Consider the following 22244-nt stretch of genomic DNA (forward strand, 5'->3'; position numbering starts at 1 on the left):
GTGAATGTAAGATCTTTGATAAAGTAAATTCAATACTATCAACCAGTGAACCAGAGCTGAAGTTTTAAATAATCTGCAGCACTTAAATTTCTTTTAAGTGGTGGTATTTAACTTAATTAATTTTAGCTGTCTAAAACTAGCATAAAGATATTTTCAAATCTCAAGTATGAACCATCAAGTTTACTTAAGAAAGTTAAAGGCAAATATTTAGTTTAAGCTATACCCGAGCTGTTAACTAAAGTTGCAAATCATATGCACAGTTAATAAAAGGTTTGTGCACACCAGATTATTAAGTAAATGTGTTATAAATATGTAATTGTAATGTACATAGAGTTTGAAAACCTAAAACAAATTTAGTAGAAATAAATTCAAAAAAATTCACGCCTTTTAGCAAATAAATTAAAAAAATAATTTATGTTTCCTGGAATTGCTTTCAATTTTGGTAAGATCTATTTAGAATCCTAACAGTAACAAGTCTCACATAATATTCTTTATTAAGTAGTCATTTTGTGAATTTCTAAGTTAATAACAGTTTAAGCAAAAGCTACTAAATCTTAGGTTTATTTTTTATAGTAAAATTCATAAAATTTTATTTTATTTTAGTATTACAATCCTCAACATGTGTATTAAGTACTTAACTATTTAAGTTTGAAATTATTAAAAAATTTATAGCTTAAAAAACTTTTAAATTTGTAATAAGTAATGTACAGTTTTGAAGGAAATCATAAATCTCTGAAAAATATTGATCTTGGTGGAAGAAGCAAACAGGTCTGTTTTATACAAATTATTTTATCAATTCTTAAATTTAATTTCAGGTATATAGTATTTATTTTAAAATGTATTATGCAAATTGTGTCCTACATATAATTTAATTAATTTTAAGTTTTATGGTGTTTTTTATAATGTATTTTAAACAGCCTTTTGGTAAAACAGTTTATTTAGAAAAAAACATCAATGTATAGTTGGAAAAAAAATCATTAGGTAAATAAAGAAAAAGAGTAGTAATTTTAGAGGTAAAAGGCAACTTTTATAAAATATTTAATTAAAAATAAGATGTTAACTAAATCAGTAAATTTTTCTTAATATTATTTTTGTCTATTTTTTTTAGGGCATAGGGAAGTCCACTTGATTTTTACAAGTTGATCTTATTTTAAAGAGTTTTATCTGAACTATCAAACATTTTTAACTGCTTAACAAAATTCAAAGTAGTTTTTGAGATATAAGCAATCAAAGTCAGTGATCTCAATAAGTTCCTAATAAGGCGCAAACAAAAACGTGAAAAAATACTATTTCATTAGAAATCTATCATCTTTATTTTTTAACCAATCTTCTTCAAATTTTCACAGAAAGTCTATTATTAAGTTTAAAAAATATTTAATGCAGGATTTATCTTAATTTTGAAAAATAACATTTTTGTTAAAAAAAACTTTTTTTTAAAATTTATTTATAAATTTGCAACTTTTAAATTGTTTTCAACTATAAAAGTAACATTTCCTAAAAGTTCGAGATCTCTGGCTCAAAAAATGAAGGAGAAGATTGATTTTTAGTGATTTTTAAAACTTCTGAAAAAATTGACCCCAAAAATTTTTGATCCATATGTTGGTTAATAAAGATCCAAACAAAACAATTTCATTGAAATATACAATCATAACAACAATTTCAATACTTTAAATTGGTTTGGAATACTTAATTGTTATAACCAAGAAAAAATTCTTATTTTAGTAAATCAATACATAACTATGAACTCACAATACTTAAATAAGAAATAACATAAATTTAAAGTTGTAAGTCATTTTATAGTTTATAAGTTATGTGAGTAATGTTTTAGTTTTGGAAATTTTTTCAATGGTTTTATGAATGAATTAATTTTATATTTAACGCTGTCTTAACTTTTGTATAAAATGATAAATCTCCTATGGCTTAAATGTGTAAGCTCACTTAAAGTTTTTATTTAGAAGTAGAATAATTAAAAAAATGATAACCCAAGTTATATTATTATTTTTTCAGTCAGTGAATCGGAACACTCTTGTTGAAGAAGCGCGTTTAAAGAGATTAAAGCGAAATGTAAGTAATTTTTTGTTGACTTTTTGATTGTTTGAAATTTAATAACCCTACATATCGATGAAAAGGAATCAAACTAAAGTTAAATATTTATACTAGTAGCTTTATATTATTTTTTTTTATTAGTTGAAATTAAAGTTTACATACTTGAATGCTATAGCTACTTGTTACTGCACTTGTCTTAACAAACAAATTTATTTTTTATTGAATTTGTTTATATACTACAATTACTTAGTTTAAATTTTGTAAATTGCAGTTATTAAACTTCTTTTTACTTATTTATTAATCAATTTAATTGTTGTGACAATTAGGATAATTACAAGAAAAAGCAAAAAATTGTAATAATTCAAGCATACACTCGTTCTTATCTTACAAGAAAGCAACTTAAAAATGAAAAGCGACTTGAATTCGAAGATATATATAAAACAAATTTAAACGATGCTAAAAGTTTATGTAAACTCACAAACATGTTGGTGTTTTTCTATCATAAGAAGCAAGACAAGAATAAAATAGTTAGTTTATTGATTAATGTTTATATTTATACTTATTTGAGTGTGTAAGTTCTATCCTATCGCTAATAGAATTGTGCGTTCTTTTCTTTGATTTAAAATAAATAGGTTTTATTTAATTTTTTAGTTAATTTTGTAAAATAAAGACAAATTTAATTATTTATTTAAGTATTAATATTAAATGAAAAATCTAAATAATGAATAATAGTTTTTATATCCCATTATTTCCTAAGGTAACTTTGGTAGCTTAGTTCAACATTTTAATTTATTCGACTAATTGTTAAATGTTTTTCAGGAAGCTATTGCAAAATTGTATCAAAATATATTAGCAAGAAGCAACAAGTTTGTTTCAGTATTCCTCTTAGCAAAGTTTACACAAATTGTGATTAGGTAAAAACTAAATTTTAGTAAGTATCATTAAGTAATTTTCAATGACAATATTTTTTTAATAAGTAGCTTTGTTTTTCTATAATAAAAAAGATAATTTTTTGAATCGATTGAATGCGTTTTTAATGATGTTATAAATTTTTTAGTCATTACTTGATTATGAATCTTAAATTTTAAAAATTGAATTCTTCCATAAAGATATTATTTTGCAACTTACAAAGTTAGCTTAGTTTTTATTTAAGATATTTCTTTTATATTGTACTTGAGATAAAATAATTTAGTTCAAAATAAACAAAATTAAAATGCATTATTCTTAATTCTTAATGTCAATACAATATTTAAATAAATCATCGAGCAAGTAAAATTGTATTCTGTGTTTTACGTATTTATAATGTATTGATATAGTATTTGTAATTTCGTATTTATGATATGTTTAATTTGTACTTCACTTAATATTTGAGTTTTTCGTAAATTGTATTAAATAATTATTGATGGTATTTTTAAAGTAAAGTGGTTACATGAGTGCAGAATTTTCAAAAAATAAGTTATCTGTCTTGAAGCAAGTTCAACTAATTTATTGAAATTGTTTGTGCTATACTGTTAAAAGTGATAAACCAAAAACTTATATTTTTATACTACTATTTACACGACCAAGTTTTAGAACAGTTATTAGTAAAAAACGTTTTAATTAATACTTTTTATGTTTGTAAGTAGCTTTTAAGCTAGTTAAAATTTGAGGTGTTTAGAAATAGATTAAACTACAAAATTGAATTTATGAATAAAAAAATATTACAAGAACTATGGAAATGTTTAATCTACTCACTATTTTTATCAGTTTAATAAACATGGCTAATTTTGTAAATTTTTAAAGTAATAATTCTTCTTAAACTTAAAATCATGATTTTATTTCTTAAATTATTATTGTAAGTTTCTGTTCAAGTAACATTTGTATTAAAAAAAATGTTCTTTTAACTATAACTTTTTTCTAAAGGTTGTTAGAAGAAAACCCGTCAAACAATATACTTCTTAGATTTATTGAAATATTTACAAAAAAGCAAACATTACTAAAAGTTTGTAGTGATTGTAGAAATCAAAAGGATGTTTCTCTCTACTATAATCTCATATGTTTTAAAGGTAAAATAAGCAAAAGATAAACTAATAACAGTAACTAACAATAATGCTTTTGTATACTTATTGCACATTTTGTATTTTACTAAATTTTTTTGGCTGAGCATGAAGAACAGTTATTATTTTAAAGGTTAAAGTAAATGTTTAAACCCATTAAAACGCTTAAAGTTAAATTAAAAATAAATGTTAGACAAACCAATTAAAAAGTTTTATGATTCATAAAATTACAGCTTTTTAGTTATGCGAAAAATTAAATGTTTTTATCGATTTAAATAGGTCATTTAATGTTGAAACTACTTATGTGTTTTATTTTATATATTTATAACAATTTTTGAGCGTAATTTTGAATAGTCTTGCTAATTAACTAAAGAATAAAAGAAAATTACCCTTTTTGTTAATTTATTTTTTTACTCCTACATGCACCCTTAAAAAAAAACCTTGAACTAAGAACCTCTTTTTCTTAAAAAGATATCAAAAAAAAAAACTTAAGAATTTTTGAGGTATGTTAAACGTACCTGGAAGTTATGATAATTATTATAGAATTAAAACTAGTTTAAACTACTCTAAGTTCAACAAAATTAACAAAACTAATCAAATTTAAAAAAGTCAAGCCATTTGGTTTAAGGAAAATTTGTTTTTTTATAGTATTTTAGTATTTTAATATATAAGAAAACTACTGTAAAGTTAAAAAAGAAAATTAACTTTAATATGAATAAATTTTTATCAAATTTAGGAAGGTTGTTCTCTAGTATTCTTGAAACATTGATTTATCGACTACCCGCTGATTCAGAGTCTCTTGGTGAAAATTCCCCCAAGGTTCAACTTGCTAATTCGCTGGTGGAAATATTGAAGCGACCTTTTTTGCATTTAGAAAATGAACATAGTCTAGATGTTGTGTCTGCGTGTGTTTCACAGCTGTTTAGTAGTCCTATGCATAAGTCTAATTACAAGTTTATTTTACCGCGGTTAGCTGCTGATGAGATTTTTCCCATGAACAAGTTTCAGGAATTTTACTTGTCGATGATTGATGAAGACAGCACAAACTTGAATTTGTGGAGCCTTGCAGCTTATGCAAAAATTTTTGTTTTTAAAGCTGGTAAGCATAAAAAACTAATACAATATGTGTAACTTAGTTTTAATTTTATTAATTTTTTTCTTTAAATTTTCTGAGAATATTTCCAAAGCATTAAAAAAAAATTTGACTAGTTTTTTGAAAAAGACGATTTACAATTAATACCAAGTTAAATTTATTTCAATACCTTATATTGAATAACTAGCTTTGATTAAAATTTGAATGACTTATTTTATTAGATTCATTCGAAGAAGAAGCTAAAAGTTTGCAATTGTTTGCTCTTCTTTTAGAGTTTCTTAACAACTCTATGAAAAAACGTTCAATTGATCAAGATAATTTCGATATTTCATCAGATGAAGATTGTGAAGAAATGGATGTTGACCCTGTAGATGAAAATGCAAGTGATTTATAAGTTCAATTACATATTTGAAACAACTGCTATATACTTGTTTTTTAGTTTTATTGTAGAAATAAGCGTGAAACTTTGATAAAATAATATACTAAACTTTTCATATTTGTTTTATTTTTGTTTTATACGTTTACCATATTAAAAAAGATAATCTTTAATCTTTAGATGGTGAAAATAAATGATATCTACCTAGAAGTTATGAGCATGATAAACAGTGACAAGTTTTCTAAAATGTTGTTCAAAATTTTAGATTTATCCTCAGTAACCTCTATTTCATTCCACATCTTCTCATCTGTCGATGGAAATGTTTTAAATAGCAGGTAATGTATACAATTTATTGAAAATTTTTATGTTTTAACAATTTTTAAAAATCTGTTATATTTAGTAAGGTTGGAGTTCTTGCCTACTGAAACCGCACATTTTATTTTCTAGTTTGTAAATTTATTATAATATTTAATAAAGCCCCTCACTTTACCGTAAATTGAGAAATATTTTTTAATCAAGACAAATAAGTACTTTATTTTACCAAATAAATTTCACAAAATATACTATTCACTTGTGCAAAGTGAATTTGTGCACACTTTTACAAACACTATATTAAACAATAATAACTTACATCCAAATTTTTGAGACATTTTAATAATTGCTAAAGAATTTGAAATGTCATTCACCCGTGTTTAAAGCTTACAATAAGGATTTAAAGTTTTTTGAAGATTGAGCAAATACAGAAAAATATCTATAAATAACAATTTTTGTCAAAATAGTATGTGACCTATAAATTCTAAACAATAAATTTATAAAATCACGAATTTTTTATACAACAATGTTTCTCTCAGTTATCAATGAGATAAATGAGACCCTCAATTGCAATTAAATTCTTATTTAAATAGAATTTATTATTAAACAATAAATAGTGTTTTATTAAAAAAAGTCTGGAATTGATATATTCAAATTTATATCTTTATATCGAGATAAAGTTTTTAACTCTTACTCTTGAAATAAGCTAAAACTATGCAAGTTATTCATAGTTTTGAAATTTATAGTAAACTCTAGAGTCTAGATGAAGTAAGGTTAGATTTTCATTGATATCTCTGCAAGAATTTATATGTAGCACTGTTTGTAAGTCCGTTTGGAGCATTAATATTTTATTTAAAATAATATTACTAATCCTCCATGTTTTATCTATTTGATTTTTTTTTGCAATAACACAGTTCATTATTACAGGTTTTTAAGTAAATTGGCATTTGATGGTGAATTTGTTGAAAATCTTTGGGCTTCAATGTCAGTTACAAATGTCAAGCAAAGGTATGTTTTTGTGACATTGTAATAAACATTAATTTCTTTGAATAATATTGCTGACTTTTACTAGCACTTTATACTTTTTTCATAGCTGATCTGTAACAGCTAAACTAAGTACAAGTTTTATAAGAAACTAATTGTTGTACGCAACTTACTCTACTTTAAGTAAATATATTTACATCTGTTAGTTTTGAAACATCTATAAACGATAAATGTTTGGGGATGTTGTGTTTAAAAGTAGTATAAATTTAAAATTCATTCAAAAATTAATTTAGAGTTAAAAAAACCTAAGTTATTTAAATAACAATTTTGAATTTGTAAAAATATTAATAGTGTTTCTTTTGTTTTATAAATATCTTTAATTTCAAAGGAAAATTTTTAATAGCATAGTTTTTAAGTACAATGTTGTTGTATATATTTTTTCTTCTCATAACAGTTTGACAGTTTGTGTTTATATACTTTAAACTATTTATTAAGGAAAACTAATATGAAAATTCTCTGCTATAAAAATATCTTGAGGTAAAAAATATATTTTAGATAGCCTAAAATATACTTTTTAATAATTTTTTACGTAAAAGACAAGTTTTGAAATTTTCCAGGCCTAATGACAGGATTGCCACTTTTTAAGTCAAAAAAAACTATCCTGAGTGACCTTTAACTAGCCTAAGTCATTCTGAATATTTTAAAGTACTTTAAATTATTTTTGCGCTTCTAACCGCATAGCCATTTTTCTTCTAAATAATATAAAGAAAAGCTGTTTATATACTTCCACATTCAATGTTTATTGAAATTATGAAAAGTACTGTTATTTAAATTTAAATTAAAAAAAAGTATGTGGACAATTTAACGTAACGATATAATCTTTTATATATCTAAACTGTTTCTTATTAACATAAATTCAACTCATAATAAATATTTAATTTTAGATTTCAAACTAAAACTACAATGTTATTTGTGGTGAAAAGCTAACAGAGCTAAAAACAAATTAAATGATTTTTTCAAAATCAATAAAAGTCATAATCTTGAAAAATCTTACAAAATAACAAAAAATTGAAAGTAGATAAACAAAATCTCATTCAAGATCTAGAAAAAACCTGGCTTGAAAATTTCAAAAAGTCTTTAAACTTTCTTGAGTTTTTTTAACTAAACTGGCCTGAGTCATCCAGAGTTTTTTTAAAGTCAAACTAGCCTGAGTTATATCCTTAAAATAAAATTCAAAATATATTGAGTTATTCTGAGTCTTTGACAACCCTATAAATAGCATAAAAATAATAAAAAATGTTTCTGTAAGTATTTTTTAAAGCTTAATATTTTCTACTATTCTTTGTTCAATAGTTTTTGTCAGTACAGATAAAAGATAATATTTCTCTTTATTATGTTGTAGATCGAAACTATTGGGATCATTAACAAACACGGAAAATATAAATTCTCTTAAAGAAATAGTTTATAAACTAGTGATTTTCAGTTCATTGTTCCTTACAAAGTTGAAAACATTGTATGATAGTTCTTTTTATAGTTCTATGCAAAATCAAGGTGATTTTATTGAGTAAATGCTAAAATAATTAATGTATTAATAAAAAAAGATTTTTTTAGAAAAAATTAAACTACATTTCGTATTAGTTTTTTATTCTTTTTTTAATCTTGAGATTTTCTCTGATTTTAAATAGTAAACTATAAGCAAGGCCAAAAGTTAACGTCAAATGTATAAATTTTTTTAAAACTAAATTAGTTTTATTAAATCTAATTTTACTGTATAAGCTACTAAATTGTATTATTGAGTTTAAAAATATTACAAAAAGGTAACCAGTTAAGTGAAAAAACAAGCTCATCAAGCTTTGTCATGGAATCTCAAATTACTTCCATTGTAGAATTTTTAAGAGACGTTTGTTTACAGCTAATTAAATTACTTCTTCCTGGAAGTTTCATTAATTCACCTTTTGCAAGTTCATTTCAAAATGTAAGCGACATGAGGTAAGTTCGTTACTAATATAATTTTTGTCCACTTTTTTTTCTTTTTAATTCCTTTAAAATATTTATACCTTTTTTTATAAATTTATGAAGTTGTATACTAGGTTACTTATTTTCTTGCCATCAAATACAGCATAGTGCTTATTCACTTATCCGGACACCTTGGGCAGGATTTTTCTGTAAACATGTCCTGATAACCTAAATTCCAGATAATTACAAAAAATCAATTTTTTTATATAATAATATAACTGCTGTATATAATGCAATGCATAATAAAAGTGTTATGGTAAAAATAAATACATAGTAGTTGTGAGTAATATATAGTAAAATGATAAATAATAAAAGCTAAACTTAAGGTTAATTGATTTATTTTTTCTAAGGTAGAAAAAGCATCAGACTTACTAACCCTCTGCAACTATGTACGTTTTTTGAGGGTCAAATAAGTAAAATTAATCATTTGTAATTCCACATGCCCAAACTATTAATTAAAAATGAAAAAAAAAGTTTAATAGAAAATATAAATTAAATTTATCTTAAAAAAAATTATAATGTAAACCTATCTCTTTAAATGAAGAAAAAAAATAACTTCTTAAACAAAGAAAAAAAAAACAGACATAAAAAAAACGAGAAATTTTGACTAAGTTTAAAGTCAATTTAACGGAAACATATCACTCCTAACAAACTAGTTTTTATTGGAAGTTTTACTAAAATAAGAAAGAATAGACGTTTGTTTTATAGTTTTTCAGCAGAAAAATCATGGAATTTAAAAAGTTGTGGAACTTTTTGAATGATTTTTTGTGTTAACTATTTAATTTTTTTTGAACTTTCTTCTAACCGAAACTGTCCGGATAAGTGAGCGTCCAGATAAGTGAAGTCCGGATAAGTGAATAAGCACTGTATTCTGTATTAAATAAGTATAAAAACTACAAAAGTAAACAATTTTATAAAAGATTATCTTTTATACTTCTAATAGTTATTCATTTATTAGAAGTAAAACTATGAATGCTTAAGAATTTTTTAAACTGAATTAAAAACTAAGTATGAACCTGAGAAAGTAGTTCTGTCGTTTCAGTTCTTTTGACTTATTTTGAAAATTTGACTCTGTAGAGCTATTCATATTTTATGAGCAGCAAAACTTCATCAGTCAATAAAGTATTTAAGTTTTATTTTGATTCAACGACTGACTCTACTTGTTACGATCTCTAGGATTAAACCTTCACGCCTTTTTATGTTAAATCTTATATTTAGACTTAAATGAAGTATAGTTCACGAATCTTGCTTAAAACTTACGAATAGTTAGTTATATATTTAATATATGTTTAATATTTATTATATAATATTTTATTTAGCTTTTAAAATTAGTAAAATGATTTTGTTATTATTTGATATGTTGTATACAACAGTATATATGTATGTATTAAAATATACAATAGTATAAAAATTTATTAGATAATATCAACAGGCAAGTTTACAAAAATATAGTCAATGGAAAAATACCACACTTGTCAAATCACAATTACTCAGATGAGAAACTTTTCTTTTATGACATTGCTTTCAAGGTATTTTTTGAAAATTTAAACTATAAAAAACTTAAATTTTAATCTAGATCATAAAGTTGCGATTAATATTATTGAGATAAGTTTTTACCGGTGCATAGCTTTAAAAATATCTAACAACATATATTTCATAATAAGTATTATTTTAGAAATATTTTTCGACTATTTCTTATGAATAAACTTAAAAACCTTAAAAATAGAGTGAAGTATAAGAAATTAATGTAGAAAAAAAAATTATATAAAATAACATAATAATTTAGTAAATAATTAGCCAAGTGCTAAAACAATATTTAAAAAATAAAAAAAAAAAACAATTATTGTAAAAGTATTAAATTGAAGCAGTTTAAAAGTCCATTCTGATAAACATAATTTTTCTGTTAACATAAATTGGACTTAAACAATTGTATATATAAGAATCCAGAATATGCAGTTAAAGGGAGCTTTTTTACCTTTCAAAATACTTCTTTGTAATTAACAGCATTTTTCAAGTATTATATGATAGGTTTAAAAGTTCATTAACTATGTATACATTGCTACTGATTGTACTAATTAATTTCATGTACTCAACTTTTACTGTTTAAATTTTATTTCAGTGTTGTAGCAGGGTTCTAAACCATTTACACACGCGCTACACTCGTCAAAAGTTCGGTTCTGGTCCACAAATGTGGATTCCTTCAGAAACTCAATCTGCCGACTTAGTAAGCATAAGTCAAAGGCAAGATGAAAAGAAAGCGTTGGCACTTCATTTAATTGGTAAGTTGTTATTATCAACAGACTTCCACTCAAAAACTTACTTGAAATACTGTATTTACTTTTTATGTAATGTACATTTTTTTTTTGTTTTTACTAAAAACGTAAGTCTGAGTCCAGCATTAAAATAAGAGTAAACTTTTACTAGCAATTTTTTAAAAGTTATATCAAGTACTATATGTTTATTTTGTGATTGTTTTAGATGAAGAACTATCTGACCAGTTCAGTTCAGTACAGCACGCAAGACAGCTAATCATCTTGACACAAATGCCATACGTTGTTCCATTCAATACTAGACTTCAGATATTTATGGTTTTTTATTTAAAAAATTCAAATATATTTAAGAAAAAGTTCATCAATATTTACTTGAAGTGCTTAAATGTTTGTATATAATTTTTTATTTTTGGTAACTTCTCTAAAAAAAAAATTTTCTGACAAAACATGTTTAATCTTACTTTTACGTATAAATTCAAACGTAGAAAATATTAGAAGAATGCAAGCAACGTGTTAGAAGCCAGCAAACCCAATGGAACAACCGTTTTATTGAAGATGACGATCTTCGACAAAATTACAACAGAAATCGAAAAATATCTGTAAAAGTCCGCAGAAACTTTATTTATGAAGATGCTTTCAACGATCTTTCTCTTGATAATGGTATATTTTAATTTTAAACTGTATGAAAATATTAATATCATATTTTAAGACAATTCTTTAACTAAATTTTTATGTAGTTTCAGCATTTAAAAGTTTTTTTAATCAAAAATGGTCAGCTTTGTATTGTGATACTATTATATTTCTAAGCATTTTTATACTTGAGAGAAATTTGATCATATGTTCACATTAATTGAAATAATTAAAACTATTTAAAATAAGACTAAAATTCTGTATTAATCCTTTCCACTTTTGAGTATTTTGAGTATAAACTAAAATATGAGATCATACGGTCAAGTAAATTGTTAGTTATTTTTATACAGCAGTCTTTTATAATGAACATGTTAGATTTATAAGTAGATTAAAACGAGTATTTTTGCTATTTGTTGGTATTATTATACATATTTCTAAGAATTTTTTTCGTTCGGATGTTTTCTAACAAACATATTACCAATCTAATTTCTTGAACATTCAGCTATAGGTTATTCTTTTTCCACAGAGTACTTTATAGGAAAATTTAACTATAACAAAATGTACTAGAGGAAATGTGAAATGGAAAATAAATAAGTAGCCAGTACGATACGCCGAAGCAAAAAGAGCATAATTGTAAACTTTTAACATTTTAAAGCTTAATTTTAGCTTAAATGCATGTCGCGGACCAGTTCGCCGACCCCTATTTTAAGTCTTCTTCTTAAATGTTTTACACTAATAAAAACAGCTATATACAGGGTGGCCACAATATCAAGAAACCTTTAAAAATTTGAATTTGGAAAGAAAAAAAAGTCTGGAATTTTGGACAAAAATTGTGAAAAAAACCTGGATTTTTTTTATAATTTAAGTTTTTAACAACTTTGTTTAATAAAAACTGTAAATTTTATCATTTTCAAACAAAAAAAAAGTATACTACACTTTTTTAATTAGTAGTTGATAAATTATTAATTAAAATATTACTTTGATTAAATGAAACTACTTTTTTACTTTGTTTTGAATGTCAGGTAAAGTCACTTAAAGAACTTATTTCTGACTGATGCAACTTTATAGATTTTATTTTACAAGTCAATATTTCATTTACTGTTTTCGTTAAAGTTCATTGTGTTTTACAGAAGATAAGTAAAGTATTTCAATAGTAAAATTTTAATTGCACTAGAAAACTGTTGAAAAGTAAAACAAGTTGAAACACAAGACGAATTGTAAACTATATTTAATTTTTGTTATTTTTATTTTATAAACTTTCTTTTATATTTTGTTTATTAAACTTTATATTAGTTGTTGCAAACTATAAGTAAATTCTAAAATATCGTTTAAATAAATAGGTTGATAAATAATAATAATAAACTAGTTAAAACTAACAACAAACTATAATAAATATAATTAGATTGTATGGATGTTTATGTTATATATCAACATAAAAGCTTTTGTAAAATTATAGGATAAGAAGTTTGAAGAAATTTATACAACATTATAGTACATGTTGCAATAGAATTAAACAAAGATTAAATAATAGTAATAATGTATCGTTAAGTAGTTTAAATGTATCAAAAAGAAGTTTTTTAACTTAAGATAAATAAGTGGTCAAAAAATATATTCTTTCAAAAACCTGGAAGAAATTTTGAAAACCTGAAGAAAATTTGCCAAAAATCATTGGCCACCCTGTATATATATATACTATACTTGCTTTGTTAAGTCCGTAGATGATAACAAAGACTCTCCACTTTTTGAAGGTGGCAAATTGCAACTGGCAATTACAAGTTTAATACACAAAAGATTGAAAAATAGAGTGAGTTTATAGACTATACTTTAATGCTCCTTTTTGCAAAAAATAAGCGATGTGAGCTCTGAGATGCTTCTTAAATGTTGTGGATAAAAACTTCACTGGAGTCACCCAAACAGAAAATTTTTCAACAGGAAAACACTAAAACTTTCTTATTCCTGTATGCATAACATAAAGCAGAAAATAATGGCACAAAAAGGTAAATTATTAGATATCGAAGAAAAAAGAAGCGGTTTTGTGACTGTGAGGTCATAATTTGAAACTTACACTAGATGTTCTGGAGTTGATGATGAAGATCAAAAAAGGTCTTAGGCGTTTTTCTTGGTAGTTTTGAAACTTATACTAGATATCATGGAAAAAATTAAGGAGGTCACAAGCCGTAAAAGGGGGAGCCACAATGTCAAATTTTTAAACATACACCAGATATTTTGGAGTTGATGATGAAGAGCATGAAGAGCAAAAAAAAGAAAAAAGTCTTATGCGGTTTTAATAATAGTTTTTCGAGAAGTTTTGTTGGAGGGGGCCATAGCTTTTTTAATTCTTTAAAGGGGGCCTGTTGAAAAAAAGTTAGGGTAAACCTGTTCTAGATAAAACTATTGAACTAAAAACTGGTTGTTTACTTTACAATATCATACATAGTTTTTTGATAATACTGTATTTATGATTTTGTTAAATACGTACTTTTTGTATAATTAGGTATCAGCTAGTATACAGCTTTGTACTTACACTTGTGATTTGATTCTTATTTAATAAAAGTATTGCTAACGAAAGTCTATTAAAGACTGAAACAGCGGTAAATGTTGTTTTTGTTTGCTGAAGTTATATATAAATATTTATCTACAGTTCCAGACATGAGAAAACCTCTGGATGCTCAATTTGTTAATACTAGTGGTTTAGATGAGGTCGGATATGGCCAAGGAGTAAATCGAGCTTTTATCCAACAACTAGGTTTGTAAAAATAGAATTAAAAAAAAGTTTTATAACTTAGTATTTATATAGAATTTTTGATTATTTTCTAATAATCTAAATTGTTTTTTTGATTAACTTTAAAAATATTAAAAGTCTTATAATTTATATAGATTTGATGAATACATAATGATGTAAAGTTTTATAAATTATAAATTAAATAATAGTTAAACGAGCATTCGAACCAAACACGGGTCTGTTTAGAATAACTGATGACCAGAAATTGTGTCCAGGACTTATGGCTAAACATATTTACGGTGCTCGATACTTAGAACATTATAGGTTCCTCGGCAGACTTCTTGGCAAGGTTTGTACGTAAAATAGCTTTGTTCTGATTTACCTTGTAATCCTCGTTTCTTACAGGAATGAATTTTAAGATTATGTTGCATATTGATAACATATTGATTACTTGTTATTATCACGCAAACTAGACATACACTAGTTACCTCATACTTAGTGTATTTCAAAAAGTAGCTACACTTAAATATTTGATAAAAAAAATCTACAGAAATTACCGTTGCAAGAACTAACATAACTTTTCTAAATGTTTACTTTTGTAGAGTTAGTTTTTCTAAAAATATTTTGAATTATTTGCTTAGTATTTGTATTAACTTAGTATTTGAGTTGCTATACCAAACTTTTGTTTGTTTTAACTTGTGTTACTTTCAACTGGTTCAAATTAGGCAACTATGATTAGAAACATACAACAACAATTTAACCATTAATGATTTCCACCATTTCTTATTCTTACGACCATCAGCAACTTTCCATGTGTCATTGTGCAACCTTATTTTTCGTCCCCGTCAAGACTTATAAGCAGATGTAGTTAAGATAAACCGTTTTGTCTGTCAGCTTAACTTGATCAAGTGAAAATCAATCTTTTAAAAATGGTTAAAATATTCGATTTAAATGATGTTTTGTAATAAAATATTTAAACGAAACAAATGTGTTTGATTATAATAACAATTTAAAAAGGACTTATTTTAATTAGTTTAAAAAAAAACTAACGAGATTTTTCTTTGTACTACTAATAGCACAGTTCGAGCAAGTTTCATAAAGATGTAACCTAATGCGCTATTCATAATCTAGAGAAACTTTTTTTTAATGATAATTTTTAAAACTTATATTTGTCGATACTTTATAATTTATTTAAACTAAGCTAAAGCTAATTAATTTGTTTTTACTATGTTAAGAATAAAACTTGAAATTGAAAAAAATGCAATAATATAATTTGACTACATGTGTAAGTATAAAACGTAATTAAATACCAAAAGAAAAAAAACTAACTAATATCTGAAAACTTAAGGTATAACACTTCAAGCACAAGACGTTCAGTCTGGCTGAAAGTCTTTAAAAAGGGTTTTATACCTTGGTCAGGGGAAGAGAAACTAGGATTATCAATGATATTTTAGTGAAGTATTAAATAAGCGGGGTACAGTGAGCCCAAATTTCGTTTTACAGGAGATAGGGATTGAAAGTTTGTATAAAATGAAAATTAAGCTATACAAAGTAAAGATTACGTTCAATTACTGCAGCTAAAAGTGTTTCAAACTGTAATGGAAATTCACTGACATTATTGCATAACAATAAAATTCATTAATAAAAGTTTTAATTTACATTAAGTCCCGTTCTGAATAAAAACAAATTGGCTAAAATTTATTTACTTTTTAATTTAAAAGTAATTTAAATAGCATTATATCTATACTGTATTCTAAAGCAATGTTTGTGATCACTTTGGAAATCGTTAATTTCTTGTTACATTGCTGGTTTTTTTAAACACTACTTATTAAATTGTTTATTTTTTATCACAAAAAAGAAATGCTAAAATTAAGTACTTTTAAAGATAAAATAAAACTTTTAAAACGACTAAGTTAAAGTTTTCATATAAGTTTGTACATTTTTAAGAAACAATTATTTTTTTAAATGACTTTTTAAAAGAAGATTTATTAATAGTATTTTTTATTTTTTTAACTACTTTTAAAGATGTATAACAGTACTTACTTTAAAAGTATAAGAAACTAATTACGGAAAAAATACGCTTTTTAAATGATCTTAAACTTTAAAAAAATAAAATACAAACAAAATGCAAATCGATTTCTAAAAATGTTAATTACAATGGTAAATAAAACTCGCTTAATCTCGTTATGACGTCACATAAAGTTTTGTTGCAAGTACTTGTACTTGTTGCATATATTATTATGTATTATAAACTATTTATTAGCATTTACATTTATACTTGAGAACAAATGCTTTGATTGAAAGCTTTTGTAATGTGGTAAATGTTATAAAATATTTTTCTTTTTGAAAAACATCTACAAAATTAATTTTAAGATCTATATGTAAATAATAACTTCGATGCAAAGCTTATATTATAACTTTTTGTCTTTATTTTAATTTAGCTTTTTAAGGTTACTTAAGTTTGAAATTACAAATTTTTTAAAATTTATTTTGGTAAAGTGAATGCTGTACTGATTTTACTGTTTTATAAATAATTTTACAGTTCGTGATAGCGGTAGTAACTTAGTTATATTTTTATATTCTGTTTTTAAAACAGTACCTAAGGTATTTATTTAATATTTAGCCTTTAATTAACAGATAATCTACGAAAACACAATAGTAGAACTTCCCTTTGCTGATTTCTTTCTCAACAAACTTCTGCATTCCAACTATCTGGATATCAACAATCTTAAGTCTTTAGATCCTGAGTATTACCAGTTTGTATTTTTAAGTTATATTTAAAAACATTAAAAAATTCCTAAATGCGTGATGACGTCATAGGGATAAGAAGCAATTTAAATTATCTTAAATGTTATTGCATCAAGTATGATTCCAATTAAAATTACGAGGGCAATTAAATTCAACTGCAAAAAATGTATGGGAGATAACTGTATTTACGGTTATGTTTGTTCTTATGTAATTTTATATTATATACACTCATGACGTCATCATGCGTCACCACTGCTAAAAACTAAAGAGTGCACACAGTAATAAGTTTTTAAATTAGTTATTGTTGTTACACCAGTAAAGTTTTAATAGTTAAATTCTGATAAGTGTCAGTAAGTTGTTTTGGCAGTATTTTTTTTAAGTTTTAGTAAAATCCTTCGTGTTGCAGCGAGCATTGAATGTTTTCACTAGATTTTTTAAACACTTAGCATAACTTTTCCCATCGATAGTTAATAATTTTTAGCTAATGTAAAAAATTAGTTGATTTTTCTTACCTGTCTATTATAACGTATAAGTTTATTGTTAAAAAAAAATTGAAATGCAATCACCAAATTTTGATTTAAAGAAACAAAATAAGAATAAAAACTCCATTTATAAAACTAAAAATGTAAAGCATAGTTTGATTTAATTTAATAATTTTTACTTAGATTTGCTTAATTTTTTTTCTTTATATTTGTTTAAAAGTTTAAAAATATAAATTATCTCACCAAAAAAAAAATTATATTTGTTAAATTGAAAAATTAATTTGTTTTTTTGAATTATAAACAAGATAGTTTTTAAAATATTGCAAGGAAAATTTTGTAAAAATATATAAAAGTGTTATAAAAAACATAGAAAAAATAGGTTCTTAGTGAAATAGCCAATTTTCGCCTTTTTAGTTTGGGACCTTCATATAGAACTTATTAAACTCTCTAACTTGGTCGCTTATATCTTAAAAATCACTTCGAGTTTTAAGAAAGGGTGAAAATTATTATGGTAGCTTAATTATTTGTCTAAAAAAGACTCAAAAAGTAGTTTACTTCTACTCAATAAACTAATGTAATAAACGTTTTTTAAATAAGGACCTAAGATGCTATAATGTTTTTCAACAATTTAACATACTTTCGTTTTCTAAATAAAGTTTTAATAAAATAACAATTTTTACTTGTTCTTTTTAACCAGAAGTTGTAATTATTTTTATCTTCAAACAAAAAACTTAGACAAGAAAAATGCATTTTGTTATAGCATGTTTGCATAGTTATAAATTAACATCTCTTTCACAGAAACTTGGTATCATTGTGCAAAGTTGATGATGTATCGGACTTAAGTTTGACATTTTCAATTGATACGGATGAACTTGGAATAAAGACTCAAGTTGATCTGAAACCTAATGGAAGAAATATACTTGTAACTAATGATAATTACCAAGAGTTAGACTATTTTTTATTTCAACTTTTGTAGCATGTTTTAAATTTTTTGATAATTTAGATTGTAAAATACTGATTTAAAAAGGTTAATTGAAAAAATTATTCTTTGTGTTTACAATTACGTAAATGTTTTATTTAAAAAGTCTTAATTTTTAAAAAATTTATTATTTTGTTAAGATATATTCACCGAGTTGCCCATTACAAGTTAAATGTTCAAATGAGAGAGCAGACACGAGAGTTCAAGCGAGGTATGTCTGAAGTAATATCTCCCCATTGGACTAACATGTTCGACAGCAACGAACTTCAGACTCTGATCAGTGGAAACAACAGGAAAATCGACATGGATGACCTTCGAGCTAACTGCGTTTATAACGGTTTGTTGATTCTTAAATAAGAGTGTTTGAATAGTTTCCTTACTTTTTTATTTTTGTTGCTTAATATAATCATAACAAACTTAATTTTATTTTGCAACATTTGTTATAACCTGTATCTAAACAACTGTTTTATAATTTTATACAATTTAAAGCTTCAGATGTCGTTTTAAGAGTTACAAGGTAATTATTAATTTTTGAATATTGTATAAACTTAATTAACAATTAAACAAATAATTAATAAGGTTATGAGGAGGGTGATGAAGTAGTTCGGATGTTTTGGGAAGTTGTGGAAGATTTCAACGAACAAATGAAAAAAAACCTCCTTCAATTTGCCACCAGTTGCTCTTGTCCGCCTTTACTTGGTTTCAAGGTTAGTTTTCCGCAAATTTTGTTAGTATGTTAGTAAACTTTGTATACTTATTATGATTTCACAGTTTTGTATTTGAGTTTTTAGTTATGTTAATTGATTAGATGAATTTGTAATATATAAATATATATATAAATATATGTATATAATAAAGGTTTTATAAAAAGTTCTGATCGATAGTGCTTGATAAATTAAATTGGAGCTAAATATTTATCTAACTATATAAAAACTATAATTTATACAGCTGTTTCACACATGAAATGTAAAATTTCATGTGATCGTCAGTAAGTTACAGTTTATTATAATAGTGAACAGAAATTTCGATTTTAAAATTTTTATAATAATTGTGACGTAGTAATGGTACAGTTTATTGTACGATTAGCTGAATTTGAAATACGCTGTGAATGTTATTTTATGCTTTTTAGGAAAGTTTAAAAAGGTTATTTTAGAAAAATGTTTTAAGCTATTAGAAAAAAAATTTTAGACTGTTGGGAAAAATGTTATAAAATACTCGTGTTTGCCGCTTCGATTTTATTTTGTTTTAATATTTAGTTGGTTTTAATTTTGTTAAAAAAGTATTTTTGATAATGGATGCATATGTTTTGTCCTTCACTTTTCTTAGTGTTACGTTCTTATCTGATTTTTCGATTTATATTTTTCTAAGTTACAAATTTTGCAGCCGAATTTAGTATTGAAAGACAATAGAAAAAGAGACATAATATATTTCAACCCACCATTCAGTCTAAATATAAGTTCCAAAATAGGCAAACAATTCTTAAACCTGATTACTACATCATTTGACGAAAACCACCTATTCCATAAAATATTCAACCGAAACACAATCAAAATATCTTACAGTTGCACAAATAATTTCAGAAGTAAAACAATAGCTCACAACAACAAAATATTAAACAAAAGCAATATAGACGATAAAAGCACCATGAAAGATAAACTTTGTAATTGCCGTAAAGAACCTTGCCCTTTAAATAACGAATGCCTAGTGTCAAATATAATTTATAAAGCAACAGTAACATCAAATAAAAAAACAAAGCAGTATACAGGATCGACAGGAAATACCTTTAAACAAAAATACCTTTAAACAGAAACCACAAATCATCATTCAACAATATTAACAAAAGACACACAACAGAACTAGCGAATTACATATGGAACTTGAAAGATAACAAAACAGACTACAAAATTAAATGGGAAATATTAAACAGGACAAAATTAAAATTCAATACTAAATTCGGCTGCAAACTTTGTAACTTAGAAAAAATATAAATCGAAAAATCAGATAAGAACGTAACACTAAACAAGAAAAGCGAAAGACAAAGCATATGCATCCATTATCAAAAATACTTTTTTAACAAAATTAAAACCAACTAAATACTAAAACAAAATAAAATCGAAGCGGCAAACACGAGTATTTTATAACATTTTTCCCAACAGTCTAAAAATTTTTTTCTAATAGCTTAAAACATTTTTCCAAAATAAAATTTTTAAACTTTCCTCAAAAGCATAAAATAACATTCACAGCGTATTTCAAATTCAGCTAATCGTACAATAAACTGTACCATTACTACGTCACAATTATTATAAAAATTTTAAAATTGAAATTTCTGTTCACTATTATAATAAACTGTAATTTACCGACGATCACATGAAATTTTACATTTCAATGTGTGAAACAGCTATTAAAATTATAGTTTTTATATAATTAGATAAATATATATGTGTATATACATACATAAACTAATAATGTTTAGAGTTAATTTTTGGAATAAAATAGTGAAGTGCAGTTGATAAATGTCATATACATATTTAATAAACAGTTTTTACAATATTGATACTCTTAAAATAAAAGCAAGTCAGATGAATGAAATTATTTTTGATTAAGCTTAAATGGTGCTTTGTGTATGGATACTTAACGCTGAAAACAGCAAAAAAAAATTTTTTTTGTGGTTCAATTTGCTTTTTGTTTACTAATAGTTTTTAATGGTTTACGAATATTTCAAGAGCTAGTAGATTTAACAATAATAAAAATGCTGTACAAAGAGTAAATAGTTTTAAATCTGCTCACTAGTATTAATACTTTGTTACATGTTTTTAAACTAATCTTGTTTTACAAAAATCGGTTTATAATTAAAGTTTTGTTACGGTACTCGTAACGCTTATTGCTGATTATGTTAAACATACAACTCTATTTTTATTATTAGGAGATGGATCCAAAGTTTTGTGTTGCAAATGCAGGCAACGATGAGTCTAGGCTGCCGACTTCCAGTACGTGTATGAATCTTCTGAAGTTACCAGCATATAAGGATATTGAAACTATGAAGTCTAAACTTTACTATTCACTTCAAAGCAATGCAGGATTTGAACTTTCTTAATGTGTCTCTTCAAAGCCTTAAAGTACAAACTAAAACTAGTTTACATTGAAAGATTTTTTTTAATAGGGTTTTCAAATACTTAACATTATATTTTATATATGCATAAGCGTTACAAACATAATTTTCTTTTCATTTGGAGAATTCTTAGTGCAATTAATTTCTAGCTTATACTTTTTTTGTAGTTATTTTAAACAACGGATTTAAATGTATTAATAGTTGTTTTATTTTTTGTAATTTAAAGTTACTTTTGTTACTCGAAACCAATTTAAATAATATTAAAGAAATCTCTATAGTGCTATTGTTTATAAGTAATTTTAACTAGATATAGTTTACAACACAAAGTGATTTTATATGAAATAACAAATAATATATAAGTACGTTGTACACTGTACTGTTTTTATTTTTAAGTTTTACTGGAGTTTAAGATGTTCAATAAGATAAACTCAGGTTTTAGAG

The 22244-nt window shown here is 24.5% G+C and overlaps 1 protein-coding gene across 1 annotated transcript; it reads left to right on the forward strand.

Moving 5' to 3' along the window:
* The first annotated feature begins 671 nt into the window (after positions 1-671).
* Positions 672-22037, forward strand: LOC145842232 (ubiquitin-protein ligase E3C-like). Its single transcript, XM_082949650.1, has 22 exons — positions 672-768; positions 2008-2064; positions 2373-2573; positions 2866-2960; positions 3949-4091; positions 4819-5181; positions 5397-5554; positions 5732-5886; positions 6791-6871; positions 8250-8398; positions 8665-8836; positions 10296-10392; positions 10983-11142; positions 11342-11451; positions 11619-11793; positions 14405-14509; positions 14695-14834; positions 17123-17241; positions 18514-18660; positions 18835-19031; positions 19274-19401; positions 21618-22037. Exons 1-22 carry the CDS (start codon positions 703-705, stop codon positions 21786-21788), a joined length of 3189 nt encoding a protein of 1062 aa, XP_082805776.1. The 5' UTR covers positions 672-702; the 3' UTR covers positions 21789-22037.
* Positions 22038-22244: the final 207 nt, after the last annotated feature.

The sequence above is a fragment of the Thalia democratica genome, chromosome 8, assembly GCF_965202585.1.
Source record: "Thalia democratica chromosome 8, ktThaDemo2.hap1.1, whole genome shotgun sequence".
In the NCBI taxonomy this organism is placed as follows: Eukaryota; Metazoa; Chordata; class Thaliacea; order Salpida; family Salpidae; genus Thalia; species Thalia democratica.

Excerpts from the sequence above, each read along its gene's own strand:
- LOC145842232 (XM_082949650.1), top strand. The coding sequence starts at position 703 with ATGTACAGTTTTGAAGGAAATCATAAATCTCTGAAAAATATTGATCTT. Across the intron at positions 2,961-3,948 it reads TTTACACAAATTGTGATTAG|GTTGTTAGAAGAAAACCCGT; the intron begins GTAAAAACTAAA and ends TTTTTTCTAAAG. Across the intron at positions 11,452-11,618 it reads CTAGACTTCAGATATTTATG|AAAATATTAGAAGAATGCAA; the intron begins GTTTTTTATTTA and ends ATTCAAACGTAG.